Raw genomic sequence first — 15,469 nt, 5'->3', positions numbered from 1 at the left:
TATGCGCTCCACCGAGCGCTGCTCCGGTTAGCCTGTTCCCAAACACCGGGAGACAGGGTTTTGTAATCACTTCCGTGTGTGTGTGTGTGTGTGTGTGTGCATATGTGTACGTATGGAGTATGTAGAAGACAAATTAATAATTTGGTCAATAGGTCAAAGGTCAAAGGTCAGCATCACATAAAATCGTCCATTTTCATCCAATTGACCCGAAATTTTAATTATCATTTCAGCTTTTGGAAGCCGTAACTTTTTTTTTTTACCATTTGATCATTCATTTGGCATCAAATTTTAAACAAAGCTTTGGTATGAGAACATGGAGAAGACAAATGATTAATTTGGTGAAATGGTCAAAAGGACAAATTTAGCATACGGAAGAAGTCCGAATACGAAGTGGATGGGCTTTCCATTTTCAGATGCTTTCTAGTTTACCTTTTGTTTTTAAATTGTGTTCCACCATCCATCCCCTGTTTGTGCTGTTGACTGTTTTGTCTGTTCCGCATATATTTATGGGGTCCTGTCTCCTCGTCTCCTGTATTCTTTGTGTGAATGATAATTATAAGAAGTGTTTGCCTCTTGTGCACGAATTACCACCAATTTTGGCTTGGATCGGAGCGATCCTTGGGGGAGGTTTGGTCATGGTCTTGGCTCGTGGAAGAGCTAGGACAAAGAACAGCTCAGGACACAACATAACAAAGGGAAAAGCAGGAAAAATGGGAAACACCAACAGCAGGGCGGAGGGAGAAAGTAAATGGAAACGGACAAACAAGAGGGTGCGGGTAATGATGAGGGGTAAGGGAGAACGCAAGGGGTGGACAAGATGATTACAGAAGAAAATTTTTGGGAGGGATGGGGGTGGTTTGACGGGTGTAGAAAAGATCATGGCTTTTGATGGGGGGAGTGACCTGAGATGGTGTTGAACAGCTGTCTTGAAGACCCAGAGGGAGGAATGAGATTGGAGAGAGTCTGGAAGGTGCTTACACGGGTGGGAAAAAGAGGAATAAAAGAGAGGAAATTTTGTAAATAATAGTAAGAACACAAAAAATTAAAAGCTTGTTTTGACATTCACAGAGGTCTTGGATTAGGGAGACAATTGGCCAATCCGGCTCAGGACCCGTCTGAATCTACTACACACAGTAAAAAAATTCACAGAACTGAGGATCTGCAAACTAACAGATTCACCCGCTGCATGAACTTCTGTAAGGTCTCTACGAGGTGCATGACAGACATGTACATAATATAAAATGCTCGCATAGCATTAAATTCCTTGGTGATAAAACTGAAATCAACTTCACTCTCATATGTTACAAAAGTCCGTTGAAGTTTCACCTCCTATTTAAATTCACATCACCAGCATTTCTGCTGAACAAGATGCTTTTGCAGAAATAATCAACAACATTAAAGTTTCTAATCCCAAAATGTGCAACCCAATAGCAGTAATACGCGTCAGGACGTTTAAACCATTTTGTCTCTGTGACGTCATACACCATCAGTGCCTTATAAATCGTTTGAATGTTGCATTGTGGTCATATCTTTCACATCGAGGTCGTCTTCATCTGTGCTCCCTGTGATTTCATCTCGTCATGTCATACTGTATGCCATACAACTCCGCTCCATTTTCTCCCAAGCCGTGTGCTGACCCCTGCATGCCGTGCTGTCTTCCATGTCCCAAGCCATGCCCACCTCCAATCTGCTGCAATCCGTGCCCTCCACCCTCTGTGTGTATCCCGAGGTTGGACCTGGACCCCATCTGTCCCGCTCCCTGCATCAACATTGACCGCTCTGGCCAGTTCATGCGCTCCAATGAGAAGGAGGGCATGAAGAGTGGGAACGACCGCTTCGCTTCATTTATCGACAAGGTGAAGAACGATTGTCAATGCTGAACTTCTCTGATGTCTACTCAAACATATTTACAGATATTTGCAAGAAAAAAAAACAAAAAACAGTCGAACTCAAATTCCAAAGGAAACCTTTTATTCATACCTTTTTTTTTGGAAAGGGGGAATGAAATACCAATAGATGCAATAACATGATAAAGTGAGAAAAACTGTTCATGGTGAAAGTTTTCAAGTATGGTATATGCCAAGGTCAAAAGTTGATCTTTATGGAAAACAATCTTGCGCTCTCAAAGACGCCTAACTTAGCCTGGTTTTGGCTTAATGGTTAAAGTAGCCGGCTTAATATCTTAAGGTCCTGAGTTTGAGCCATTGTTGTGCTGTAGAAATAACAAGAGGTGCGTTGACTCTGTCTGTCATCCTTTCGAGGTCGGAAAAAATGAGTGCCAGCTTGCTGGTATCCTGTGTTGGAGTGGCGACCTCTCTAGGATTGTGCCCAATAGCCAAGGAGACTGCTTAGGCAGCACCAATGCTCTGCACAGAGTATGGTCCCATTGGATGGATGTATGGATGGGACAATAAGCCATTTTGCATATCCTGTGTCGGAGTGGTGACCCATCCATGATTGCACTCCTTCGCCAAATGAAACTGCTTCAGCAGCTTAATGTGTGTCATGGTGTGAAAGGAATGGTTGCTGTGAAAGACACTTAACTGAGTTCAGCTTCATAATCTGGCAAGGGCAAGAGGAGGTGATGATTGAAGGTATATTTCAAATATTGTTGTACTTTTTCCAGAAACATCAGGATGTTGATAATAAGATTGTTGCATGTTTGTTATCACCCGGTTGATAAAGTAGCTCTGTCCTTGCAGACCCGCTTCCTCGAACAGCAGAACAAGGTTCTTGAGGCCCAATGGGAATGCCTGCAAAATAAGACCTGCACGTCAAAGCTCGACTGCATGTTCGAGCAGTTCGCCAACCGCCTCAAGGAGCAGCTGGAGTGTCTGGTGCAGGACAGGCCGAGGCTCGAAACTGAGATGAACCAGACGCAGAGTTTGGCCAATGACTACAGGTCCAAGTAAGAGAAGCTCACATTTGTGAACGTCAATAAATACAATGGAGAAGACAAATTGAGCAACATCGCTGGAGTAATCATCGTTGTCTTCGCTCCAATTAAATCTCCTGTTGATTTCCAACAGGTACGAGGAGGAGATAGCTCTGCGGACTCAGCTCGAAAATGAGTTCTGGGCCTTAAAGCAGGTAATAATTTCATCGTACGAACAAACTGAGAAGTGGTCACATTTAGTTCCAAACGAATCCAGATGTTCCCAAAAAAAACTTTTCACAATTTTTACAATGCGTGTTTCGACAACAGGATGTTGACTGTAAGTATCTGGAGAAGGTGCGTCTCGAGACCAGGCTCGCTCAGTTGAACGACGAAGTTCTATTCTTGAGGACACTCTTCGAACAGGTAAAGGAAAACATCACCAAGTCAAGAGAGAGAGAGAGCACATTGTGCACAGGGTTCGGGGGTTCATTTGTAATATGGTACTCGGTCTTTTAACAGGAGCTGCAGGAGATGCATGAGCGTATCAGAGACATGTCCGTTTCCGTGGAGTTGGACGTCGCACCAAACCTGGACCTGACCTCTCTGATCGCCGAGGTTCGTTGCAACTATGAGGCCATAGCTGCCAGGAGCCGCCAGGAGGTGGAGTGCTGGTACAAGAGCAAGGTGAGTATTCTGGGGTTTCCTGTTGGAAAAGTTTGATGGCATAAGGAACATTGAACAAATGTTCTCCACTTCCCCTCCAATTTAGAGCAAAAAAATTAAAACAGGAAAGATACAAAAGTATTCAAATAGCATCAAATATTTCCATCAGAATAGCATATCAAGTCGGGATTATGGGCAAAAGAGTTGTCCCAATTTTGGTGATCCAATTGTCTCCCATAAAATCCAGTTTATATTGTACAAGTGTTTGAATCGTCCACATTTACGTACTGCCAAGCAGTCATTTATAATGCCTTTTCGTAGTTGGAAGACACCAACGAGGCTTCAGAGAGGAATTGCTGTGAATTGCGCTGCACCAAGAACGAGGTTGCAGATCTTGCACGTAACATCCAGAGGCTGAGATGTGAGATCGAGACTCAAGCTCGTCAGGTTCAATGATAAGACTTACTATTGAACATATCAAATGCAGTGTGTTTTCTAAATTATGCATGTGTGTAAGTCACAATCCCAATTGACCGACAGCGCTCCCAGCTTGAAGCCACCATCCAGGATGCTGAGGCCCGTGGCCAAGCGTCCGTGCAGCAAGGTAGGGAGACCATCGCCCGTCTGGAGAACGAGCTGCAGAGTGCCAAGCAAGAGATGGCCAAGCATGTGCGTGACTACCAAGAGCTCATGAACGTGAAGCTGGCTCTCGATGTTGAGATCGCCACCTACAAGAAGCTCCTCGAGGGGGAGGAGTGCAGGTGATTTGTGATATTATTTTAACTTGAAATATTGTGTTGACACATTATTGTCGACTAGCAGAGTACCTGCCCTACGGGTGATCTTGCTCCAAACATGCAACACGTTCTTCTGATGCATACCTCTTTTTGAGTGGCGTATCGGCAACTGACAGCAAGCTCTGCATAGAAAAAAAATAATGACCCGGATCACGTGCACGAAGCAAAAACATACCTACTGCTTGTAATTCAAAACACCTCACTGCAGTGGAAAACGTGGGGACTTTGGGTTCTTGGGGTATTTTGGGTCCTCTGAGTCGTTGGGGTGTTTGAGTACTCGGGATCTTTTTGGTGTTTTGGTTCCTTGGGGTCTTTTTGGGGGTATTTTGGGATCTTCTAAGTATTTGGGGTATTTTGGGTCTTAAGGGTTTTCAGGGTCTTTTGGGTCTTTAAGGATCTTCGGGGTCTTTTGGGTCCTCCAGATCTTTTGGGTCCTCTGGGTACTTTAGGTTAAGTGTTTCAGGTTACAATTGTGGGTAACGTCAGGTCAGCTGTCCAACCAATGTGTGAAGAGTGGATATACGTACGTACGTACATACATACATAATCACATACACTTGCTCCATTATATATAGATATAGATTGCATTGTCTGTTAATAAACATTATGTCAGTCCACTTAGCAAATGCATATTGGACCAGGATTCAATCACGAATTTGCTCTGCTGGTTGCATCATTCTGAAGGTAAGGAGAAGCTGTTGATGCTCTTCCCCCTGTAGATTACAGCAGGAAGTTAGAATTTGGCTTGCATATCAGCCCCTCAAGTGGCCTACTGTTTTCGAAAGGTACCATGGAATCTACAGTATACACGAGTAAATGTTAACAAATGTGACAGCCTGCTTAATGTCCTCCCTGAGCGATGGTGTACTCAATAATGCAAATCAATGCTGCAAACAACAAAGATGACAGTTCATACTGTCGAGGAAAGCAAGACTATTCAGATAAGCACATCACATCTGCACTCTCATGTCAGCTCAATGTTCATTTGTCAGCCTTACATCTCTTGATCGTCTTGGCATGTCCCATCTGTAACTTCTACTTCACTCTCAACCCTCATCCCACTTCTACTGATTTTTATTTATTTATTTCCAGGCTGAACTCTGTCTCCACCAGGTGTGGTGTCCCTTGCAGACCTTGTGATCCTTGCGGCCCCATGTGAACACCACAAACACAATAACACCAAAATTAAAAAAAAAATAAAGTTTTGCAGTTCCATCTGCTGTCTTGTACTACTCCGCATTTTACTCCCGCTTGAGTTTGGCAACAATGGCATAAAGACATAACCTTGTATGTGCTGGCATCCTTGGTTTCTCGTGTTGTTTCAATTTTTAGCTCAATAAAGCAAGTTTTCGCAAGTAAATGTGGATGGTTGTTTTATTCTTGAGATTAACGTTGTAATTACTTGTTATCGTGTGACTGTATTCATTAACACTTCAAAATTATAATTGTCCAAACAGATTGTGAGATGACAAAAAAGAGCCTTCTTTATTAGTTGTCATTCTTACGTTCATTCCAAGCATTACTTCAACATACATCTTAAAGATCAAAGTCTTCATGGAGTAAGGAAGGTCTACCTGATTTACCTGATTTACCTGATATATCCTAGCTTTTCGATAACCGGGCGTAGTGGCGTGCGCCTGTAATCTGGCTACTCGGCGGCTTGGGTTGGAGGATTGCTTGAGGACGGGTGCTTTGTGCTGGGCCGCGCTATGAGAGGGTGTAGGGCAGCCTGGAATCATGGCAAAACCCAATCCTTATCCCTGTGTCGTAAGAGGCGACCAGGGTTGCGTCAGGAAGGGCATCCGGCGTAAAACCTGTGCCAAATCATTATGCGGATCATAACGGATGATCCGCTGTGGCGACCCCTAACGGGAGCAGCCGAAAGACGAACAACATCCTAGCTTTTTGATGGACAGGTCAAGCTGAACTTCATAATCCTTGGGGTTCAACTATTAACCATAAAGGGAAGCTGATAATCAAATGAAAGCTGATGGACTCATTATCCTAACCCTAACCCTAACCCTAACAGCTTACCTATATTATTGATGAGCAAATACCACCTGGTGGGGGGAACAGAGGAGGGAGAGTGAAGAGGTGGAGGGAAAAGAGAGAGGATGGAAGGGGAGCAAGGGGGGTGTGGGAGCGAAGAGGGGTGGAGGAAGTGAGGTGACAGGAAGGGAAGGTGCACGTGTGATGGAGAGTTAATTACGATTCATACTGTCTAATCTAATCAAAATGCCTGGTGTTGGCGCAGTGGTTAGGGCAGCGGCTTGGGATCCAAAAGGTCCTGAGTTCAAGCCCCGTTCGGCCACTGAATGAATACACCAGGGGGTTGACTCAGCCTGTCATCCTTCCGAGGTCGGCGAAATGAGTACCAGTGTACTGGGCCGGTGTATACCCCGGTTAAAATAGGTGTACCATATCCCTGTGTCGTAAGAGGCAATCAGGGTTGCGTCAGGAAGGGCATCCGGCGTAAAACATGTGCCAAATCATGATGCGGATCATACGGATGATCCGCTGTGGCGACCCCTAACGGTAGTAGCCGAAAGAAGAAGAAGACTGTCTAATCAAAATGATTCTGCACAAAACAACAGTGAAGATGGAAACAAAATAATGTCTGAAATACATTTTCTACCGCTTGTACTATAAATATAGCCCAGAGACAAACACCGCCCAGACATATCCGGAGACAAAAGCCGCCGGACGCATCCGGAGCCAAGCCGTCCGGAGACAAACACTGCTCGGACACGTCCGGAGACAAATTCCTGTCCAGACATAAATACTGCCTGGACACATCCGGAGCCAAGCTGTCCGGGCACAAACATCACCTGGACACGTCCAGCGACAAACACCGCCCAGACACGTATAGAGACAAACTCCTGTCCGGACATAAATACCACCTGGACACGTTCGGAGACAAAAACCATGCTGACACATCTGGAGCCAAGCCGTCAAGAGACAAGCACTGCTCGGACACATCCAGAGGCAAACTCTCGTCCGGGCAAGTCTGGAGATAAACTCCCGTCAGGACACAAACACCGCCAGAACACGTCCGGAGAAACATCGCCAGAACAAGTACTGGGGACGCCTCAAAGAGGAATTTGACTGTTTGTTCAAGCTCCTGGGGAGCATGAAACAGAAAGGCGTTCTCAACATTGGCATACAGGGGACGCCAGAAAGGATTTGCCTACTTGTTCAGGATTCCTCAGAAATGCAGTTGCCCATCCCATCACACCACATTACTACTCCACCACCCATCTTTCCCATCCTCTCCCCTCTCCCCCCTCCCCAGCCCCCAGCATATTTGGACTGACAGGTGTGAGGTGACAGAAGAAAGTGAGAGAAACACTTCTGTTGAGCAAGTAAGACTGTTTTTATACGAGTAATCAAACGGAAGACCAAGAAGGAATCCGAATAAGGAAAGAGCAAAGATGGAGTCATCAGCTGGAACCTGAATAGGATTCCTTTTTCAGCCACTACTCCGGTACACTCCATTCTTTTCTTCCTCCCCAAGTCTTCTCATCTCTTCTTCCTGGATTGAATGATGGCCATATATCTTTTGTCTCAGTCATTCTGTCTAAGGGGAATAAATGTTTGGGTTAAGTGTGCTTTTCTGTGCCTTTTGCCTTTTGTTTGTAAATATGTGTTCAATGATTGCTTGCTTGTGTGTATGTGTAAATAAATAGTTGTTGGTTGTTCTTTCAAATCTCTCTCATTTGTCCTTTCCTTCATTGGTCTGACACAAGGTGCAGGCATAGTTCAACGGAAAGTTTTACCCCATTAATTGACTCCAGGATTACCCTGTACGTACTTTAGGGGTTTTGCTCGGCCATACATAAACAGGTAAATAGATTATGCATGGATGGAGGGTACGTTACCCCAATTGACCTCACCAATCCACCAGAAAGGTAACGCATTTTTAAAGAGCGAGAACCCTGCCAGGCTTGGTGGAGTCAATCGGTGACCGGAGTTGTTTCACAACCCAACTTATCTGTGGCACGTCAGCCTACAGGGCCAGGAGTTCGAGAGGAATATCCGAGTGCTTCTCCTAAGCCTGGTGTTGGCTTAGTGGTTAGGGTGGCGGCTTGGGATCCCAGTGTCCTGAGTTCAAGCCCCGTTGGCTGCTGAATTAACACCAGGGGGTTGACTCAGCCTGTCATCCTTCCGAGGTCGGCGAAATGAGTGCCAGTGTACTGGTCCCGGTGTATGCCCCGGTTAGAATAGGTGTACCATATCCCTGTGTGTCGTAAGAGGCGACCAGGGTTGGCGTCAGGAAGGGCATCCGGCCATAAAACATTGCCTCACAAAAAGCCAAACCCCTGCACAGCAGGGAAAAATGGCTGTAAAAACGGTCATTTTTCCAAAAGGTCCTGAGTTCAAGCCCCGTTGGGCCACTGAATTAATACACCAGGGGGTTGACTCAGCCTGCCATCCTTCCGAGGTCGGCGAAATGAGTACCAGTATACTGGGCCGGTGTATACCCCGGTTAAAATAGGTGTACCATATCCCTGTGTCGTAAGAGGCGACCAGGGTTGCATCAGGAAGGGCATCCGGCGTAAAAAAAACATGTGCCAAATCATGATGCGGATCGGATGATCCGCTGTGGCGACCCCTAACGGGAGCAGCCGAAAGGAGAAGAAGAAGATCCGAGTGCTTCTCCTCATGGTAATCCTTCCTTGAACCCCAAGTTCATAACAATATATATATATATATATATATATATATATATATATATATATATATATATATATATATACACATATATACACACATATAAAAATATAAATCAACTCTTCCCATTTTCTTTTAGCCGAAGAAGTTGCATAAAGCAACCAAGAAAGGCTACCAAAGATAAGCCCTTTGCTGTTTCAGACCCTTCCCAGAGTTCCTCCACAGCTGTAAAGAGATTCACAAATATTACACACATGAGAATCCCAATCATACACACCCCTTCAGCTGCCGGACTTGTTTCATCGCTTATTGGTGAATCATTAGCGACAGCACAGCCAACAATGCGTACCGACGAGGCTCCCAAGCATGTACCACGTGAAAATGTCGAAGGCAGTCAACATATTGTGACATCCACGGGACTTGAACAGTCCCGCCAACGTAGAATGAGCCGAAACGATGGAGGCGGTTTATTTATTTATAACCCAAACATGGCGGTTCTAATCGCTCTACCGCAAACGGGACGAGGAAGGTGGCACGAGTCACTTTTCACTGAGTTTATGATGTTTATTTGTTTTTATTATTACCAGAAATAACAAGACTCGGCAAGAAGAGGGATCCGGGGCGATTCAACGGGATGGTGTGGGATCGGGCGTGGGGAAAAACACAGACAATTCCAATGAATATACAGTTCTCAATCCCTCTAAGGCGCCAAGCACACACACACACACACACACACACACACACACACACACACACACACACACACACACACACAAAACGTAGCTATTTCTGGTGGTCAGGCTGGACCGTGGTGTGGACGCAACTGTCCCTGGATCGGTGTCGGACGAGCTGGCCTTGCTCTCTTCAGGGGGGCAGGAGAAACCGTGGTGCTGTCGACCTCCTGGTCTTGGCCCAAGTCCGCCCACAGCCGCCAGGGAACCAGTTCTGGCGCCAAGTTGCGAGCAGGAGAGGGAGGCAGGTCCGCCCGCCGTTCGACCCCGTAGTGCGAGCCAGCAGAACCCCAGAGCCAACCAAGGTGAGGCACGAGGCTCAGCAAGGCTGCAAGACACGATGAAGAACACGATCGACTCAGCACAACAACAAGGATGCTCCCCGCGCAACAGCCTCCCCACCAAAAAAAACCACGATCTTTCGGTTGTAATCTTCTTCCTCTTATTTTTTCGACCCCGAACAGAACCTTTTTATCCTCCTGCCATCGTCACCTCCAATCGAGCCGTTTATTGGCCCACCGCCGTCGGCTTCTGCCAATCGTGATCACGGGGCGGAGCCATCCGCTGCACTGTCCTGTGACGTCAGGCCAGTCTCCAGAGAATACCAAAAAGGGGTTTATGCAGACACACTTACCCTATCCCGTGTCCCTATCTAATTACGTGACAATTATCATTCCCCCCTTGAAGAAATGAACATTTACTAGACAACTTATCACCACTGAATTGCTACTTATTACATCGAGATCCTGGTAAACTCGAACAGCATGGCATACCTAATTAAACATCCTAATTACCCTTTGAATGCATACCCCCCCCCTCAAACGTAACAATATATAAATGATAAAGAAAGACCCACCCACATTTCTCACCTGTGAATGGAGGGAATAACCAATCAGTTGAACCTAATCAATTAAACCCAGGTGCGAGGATTAAATAAATATATCCATTCACAGGTGACAGGTGAGAGATGTGGGTGGGTCTTTCTTTGTCATTTATATATTGACTGCTTTTGACATTTGCACATGGTACATGCTTGGGATGTGTCATGCTATGGGGATGCTTTTCAGCAGCAGGGACTGGGAGACTTGTGAGGATAGAGGAAACGATGAATAGAGCTAAATACAGGCAAATCCTTGAGGATAACCTGCTTCAGAGTGCAAAGACTTTAGACTGTGGTGAAGATTTACTTTCCAACAGGACAATGACTCCAAGCACACAGCCAAAGCAACACTGGAATTACTTTAGAACAAGAACCTGAAAGTCCTTGAGTGGCCCAGCCAAAGCCCAGACTTGAATCCCATTGAGAATCTATGGAAAGACTTGAAGATTCCTGTTCACCGACGCTCTCCATCCTACTTGACAGAGCTTGAGCAAATCTACAAGAAAGAATGGAAGAAAATCCCCCAAATCCAGATGTACAAAGCTGATACAAACAAACCCAAGAAGACTTTACGCTGTAATCACTGCCAATGGCACTTCAACAAAGCACTGACTCAGGGGGTTGAATACTTATTGATGCAAGATACTTCAACTTTTCATTTTAAATTATATTTACAATAATTTCTAAAAACATGTTTTCACTTTGTCATTATGGGGCATTTTGTGTGGATCAGTGACAAAACATTTAATTTAATCCATTTTAAATTCAGGCTGGAACACAACAAAATGTGGCAAAAGTCGAGGGGTGGGAATACTTACTCAAGGCACTGGACGTACAAATAAACTGCGTAAAAAATTCAATTGGCTTTAGTTTTGTTTTGAGACAAAAAAAATCGCCTGATTTTCGCCAATTTTGACATATATTACACATAAGTACAAATGACCCGTGTAAGTTTAAATCTGACATCGCGAAAAAAAAAAATTGAGGAACGGCAACAAAAAAAAAATCACAAAAAGGTCCCATTTAATTGTAATACAACGGGGGTAAAGCTATGAGATGAAATTGTTGTCATGGATTTTCATGTTGTCTGATTTTCGGTGAAACAATTCTGTTCAAATTTCAAATCAATATGATGAAAACTGACGATTTTATTTGATCTTGAACTTTGTTCCCTTTGACCGAGTAAACAATCGACTTTGAGGTTTGGATTGGTGAACCGATTCAGTGACCAATATGGAAATTCTGTTCAAACTAGCTGAGTACCCATTCTCCGGGTGGGGAGATATTGCGCATTACTTGCTGAAAGAGGTATTGTCTGTATATTGGAAGAAGACTCTGGATGTTTGTGTGGTTTGCGTCTAAAGGGGTCTCGTGAATTGAGAGGGTTTCAAGGTCTACAGGTCAAACGGTCTAAGGTGGGAAAGGTCTAAAGTAGGGGTCTCCAACCTGCGGCCCGCGGGCCACACGCGGCCCCTTAGACGGATTTATGCGGCCCGCGGTGCCATATTAAGTTTACATTACAATGCGGCCCGCGATACTGCCATTTTGTCAGGGTCAATGATCAAAGCGTTCTGTAATTTTTATTATGATTTTGATTCATATTAGACACGTGTTTTTAACACGATTGTTCATTTATCATATTCGTTGGCAAGAAAAATATATTCAGCACCAATTTTTGTTTAAATTTCCGCATATTCATTATGTATTTTTTTCGGGATTTAGCGTCCTTATTTTGGGTGCGGACATCCGCCCCTCACCACTTTGGTTTTGTGCCCCTCCACCCAAAAAGGTTGGAGAACCCTGGTCTAAAGGGTCTAAGAGGTCTATAAGGATCTCCAGGGTCGAAAGGGTGCGTTCCAATATTAGTTATGGTCTAAAGGAGTTTGAAGGGTCAAAAGGGGTCTCAGGTGTGTAAAGGTCAAAGGGGTGTAAATGTCGAAAGTGTCTTAAAGGTCGAAATGGTCAAAAAGGTATGTTCCAATAGCAGTTAGAGTCTAACGTTGATGGTTCCCCCCACTTTCAACCGTGCTGTTGCTGTTCCCCTCCTCGCTCTACTATTCCTTTTGTTCTATTGCATCCTGCTCCATTCAATGTTCCAGCTCTTCCACGAGCCCAGATTTTGGAAACAAAAACGGGTCTAAAAGCCATAAGTGTCGAAAGGATCAAACGGGGTCGATGAGATCTAAAATATTTAAAGGGTCTAAATGGGTCTAAAGTGTCTCGAGAGTCAAGGGAACAACACACGAACAATGCAGGAACAACACAATCATGATTTAATCATTCACACATTTACATTTGTGCTCCTGTCGTTTTAGACAATAAAAAAAGAATGAAATGAAATGATGGGCTGAATGGCCTCCTCCTGCACCAAGGTTCCTTGCGTACCGTTGATAAAGAATGTTAAGAAGGAGGACAAAGAGTTGGGTGGGGTGTGGGCAGAGAGGTGACAGAGAGTTTGAAGAGGGGGGATGAGGACTTGGGGTTGGGAGTGGGGATTGAGGCTGTGATGAAGAAACGGGAAGAGGAGTATAATGATTGGGATGTGGGGTGGGGGCGGGGGTAGAGAGAGGACAGAGTTGAGAGAGGATGGTTGAGGCTTTGGGGGAGGGGGTTGAGGAGTTTGCAATTGGGAGGTTGAGGCTTTGGGGGAAGGGGGTTGAGGAGTTGGCAATTGGGAGGTTGAAGACTTGGGGCTTGAGGGAGGGGGAGTTGAGGACTTGAAGAAGAAAGGGGGTAGAGGACAGAGCTTGGATGAGGAGCAGAGAGGGGACAAAGAGTTGGGATTGTGGGGTTGAGGCTGGGGGGAGGCGTTGAGGACTTTTGGTTTTTTGGTGGGTGTTGGGGACTTGGGGGAAGTTGGGGGCTCTAAGAAGAAAAGGGGAGCAGCGGACAGAGCTTGGGTGAGGAGTAGAGAGGGGAGAAAGAGTTGGGATTGTGGGGTTGAGGCTGGGAAGCGAGGGGTTTGAGGACTTTCAGTGGAAGGTGGACATTGAAGACTTGAAGTGGCAGAGGGGGGTTGAGTTATTTGGGTGGGGAGGGCACTTGAAGACAGGGTGGGGAGAGGTTTGAATTAGACTTTGAATTGAGGGGAGGGGGTGTTTGAGGACTTGGGGTTGGGTGGGGTGGGGGATTGAGGACTTGAAATCACATTTTATATTATGCGGGATTCCCATGGATCCCTGCTCGTTGAGACTGGATTTAGAAAACTGCAGTATCAACCCACCTGAATTGTGCACAAGCTGATCCTGGACAGAGCAAAATATCTCCTCCAAAGCTCTCAGCTTATCTCGGACTTCTGTTGAGGACATCTTGGTTCAGGCTTCTGGTGAGGGTGGAATTTGTCCTGGGTTTCAAATAGAGAGCAGATGCCCTTTCTGTCGCATTTGGCCTGTCTAAGTCTACTCTGTATTATTTAAAATAATTTGTATACCATGTCGAGGCTCGTGGAAGAGCTAATACACAGAATACACAGAATACACAGAAACATATAACAAGGCAGGAGACAAAAGGGGGAGGAGAAGGAATCACAAAATAGTGGGGAGCAAGGACAATCGGAGATGTGTGGAAGGGAGAGGGTTGGGGTGGGGTACACAGGGTAAACAAGATGGTACCACAAGGACTTTCAGGTAGGAAAACAGGGAATTTGAAGGAGGTGGAATTGGGATGAATTAACAGGGATTGAGAAGATCAAGATTTTGGATAGGGGAAGATATGAGATGGTGGTGAACAGCCGTTTTGAAGACCTGGAGGGAGGAGTGGGATTGAAGAGGGTGTGGGAGTTTGTTCCAGAGGTGGGAAAAAAAGAGGAATGAAAGAGTGAAGGTGAGCAGTGATTCTTGATTTTGGTAGTTTCACCAGAAGGGTTTTTTTAAGGCCGGTGAGGAGATGCTAGAAGACAAAGACCACCAACCTGTCTCTGGTAAGAGAGTGAGAGACCCAAACTTCATTACAGGAGATACCAATGATCCAAAAAGCGTTTATTTCCACAGCGTGAAGTCAAGATAGGTGTGGGGCAGGAGCACCTAGCTCCTGCCTCACAGCGGGGAGCAGTACTCCATTAGACTGAGGATGAAAGCTTTGTAAGTGGTGAGAAGCTCAGGTGTGCCAAGGAAGGACTTTGCACAACATAGGATGCCCAGTTAGCGACTGGCATTGGAGGCCAGCTTGGAGATGTGGCTTTCCCCGGAAAGGTCGTGGCAGACAGTGAGATCAAAAAGCTTGAATGAAAGGACTTCTTCAAGGGGATTGTTGAGAAAGTAGATGAGGGGGTTCTCCACACGGTCGTTTTGGAGAGACATTATGAGAGTGTGCGATTTGTCAGGATTGGAAGACATATGACCAGTTTGTGATTTTATCCAGATCTGCAGCGAGTGAAGAAGCTGCTGCTTGCCGATCAGAGGGATGAGAGATGGTACGGCAGAGGGTGGAATCATCAGCAAAGAGATAAAGAGGATTTCCCAGAGAATCTGAGAGATCATTGATGAAAACCAGAAAAAGAACAGGACCCAGAACACTGCCTTGAGGAACTCAAGTCTGGATGCTAAGAGAAGATGAGAGAATTACATTAAGAGCCATACATTGACTGTGACAGGAGAGGAAGTCCACGAACCATGAGTGGAGATTGCCTTGGATACCATAATAAGAGTTTGGTGAGCAGAATGGGATGCCCGACCATATTGAAAGCTCACGATATGTCGAGGGAGATGACTGATTTCATTTTTGGCATTTAGGACCTCCGTCCTTTGTTGGGAAAGCAGAAGCAACATGTCCAGGGTTGAGTGACCTGGTCAAAATCCAAATTAATGATCGGAAATCAAGCCATTGGAGAAGAGGAAGGATGTGTTGGTGG

The 15,469-nt window shown here is 45.4% G+C and overlaps 1 protein-coding gene across 1 annotated transcript; it reads left to right on the top strand.

The window, feature by feature from the left end:
• The first annotated feature begins 1,548 nt into the window (after positions 1-1,548).
• Positions 1,549-5,628, top strand: LOC147031707 (intermediate filament protein ON3-like). Its single transcript, XM_085852416.1, has 8 exons — positions 1,549-1,856; positions 2,703-2,908; positions 3,030-3,090; positions 3,206-3,301; positions 3,398-3,562; positions 3,863-3,988; positions 4,082-4,302; positions 5,431-5,628. Exons 1-8 carry the CDS (start codon positions 1,581-1,583, stop codon positions 5,495-5,497), a joined length of 1,218 nt encoding a protein of 405 aa, XP_085708542.1. The 5' UTR covers positions 1,549-1,580; the 3' UTR covers positions 5,498-5,628.
• Positions 5,629-15,469: the final 9,841 nt, after the last annotated feature.

The sequence above is a fragment of the Eptatretus burgeri genome, chromosome 2, assembly GCF_056783735.1.
Source record: "Eptatretus burgeri isolate ZD-2024b chromosome 2, Ebu_testis_v1, whole genome shotgun sequence".
NCBI lineage: Eukaryota > Metazoa > Chordata > Myxini > Myxiniformes > Myxinidae > Eptatretus > Eptatretus burgeri.
The sequence above is the reverse complement of the archived record's forward strand: the minus strand, read 5'-3'. Positions and strand labels throughout refer to the sequence as shown.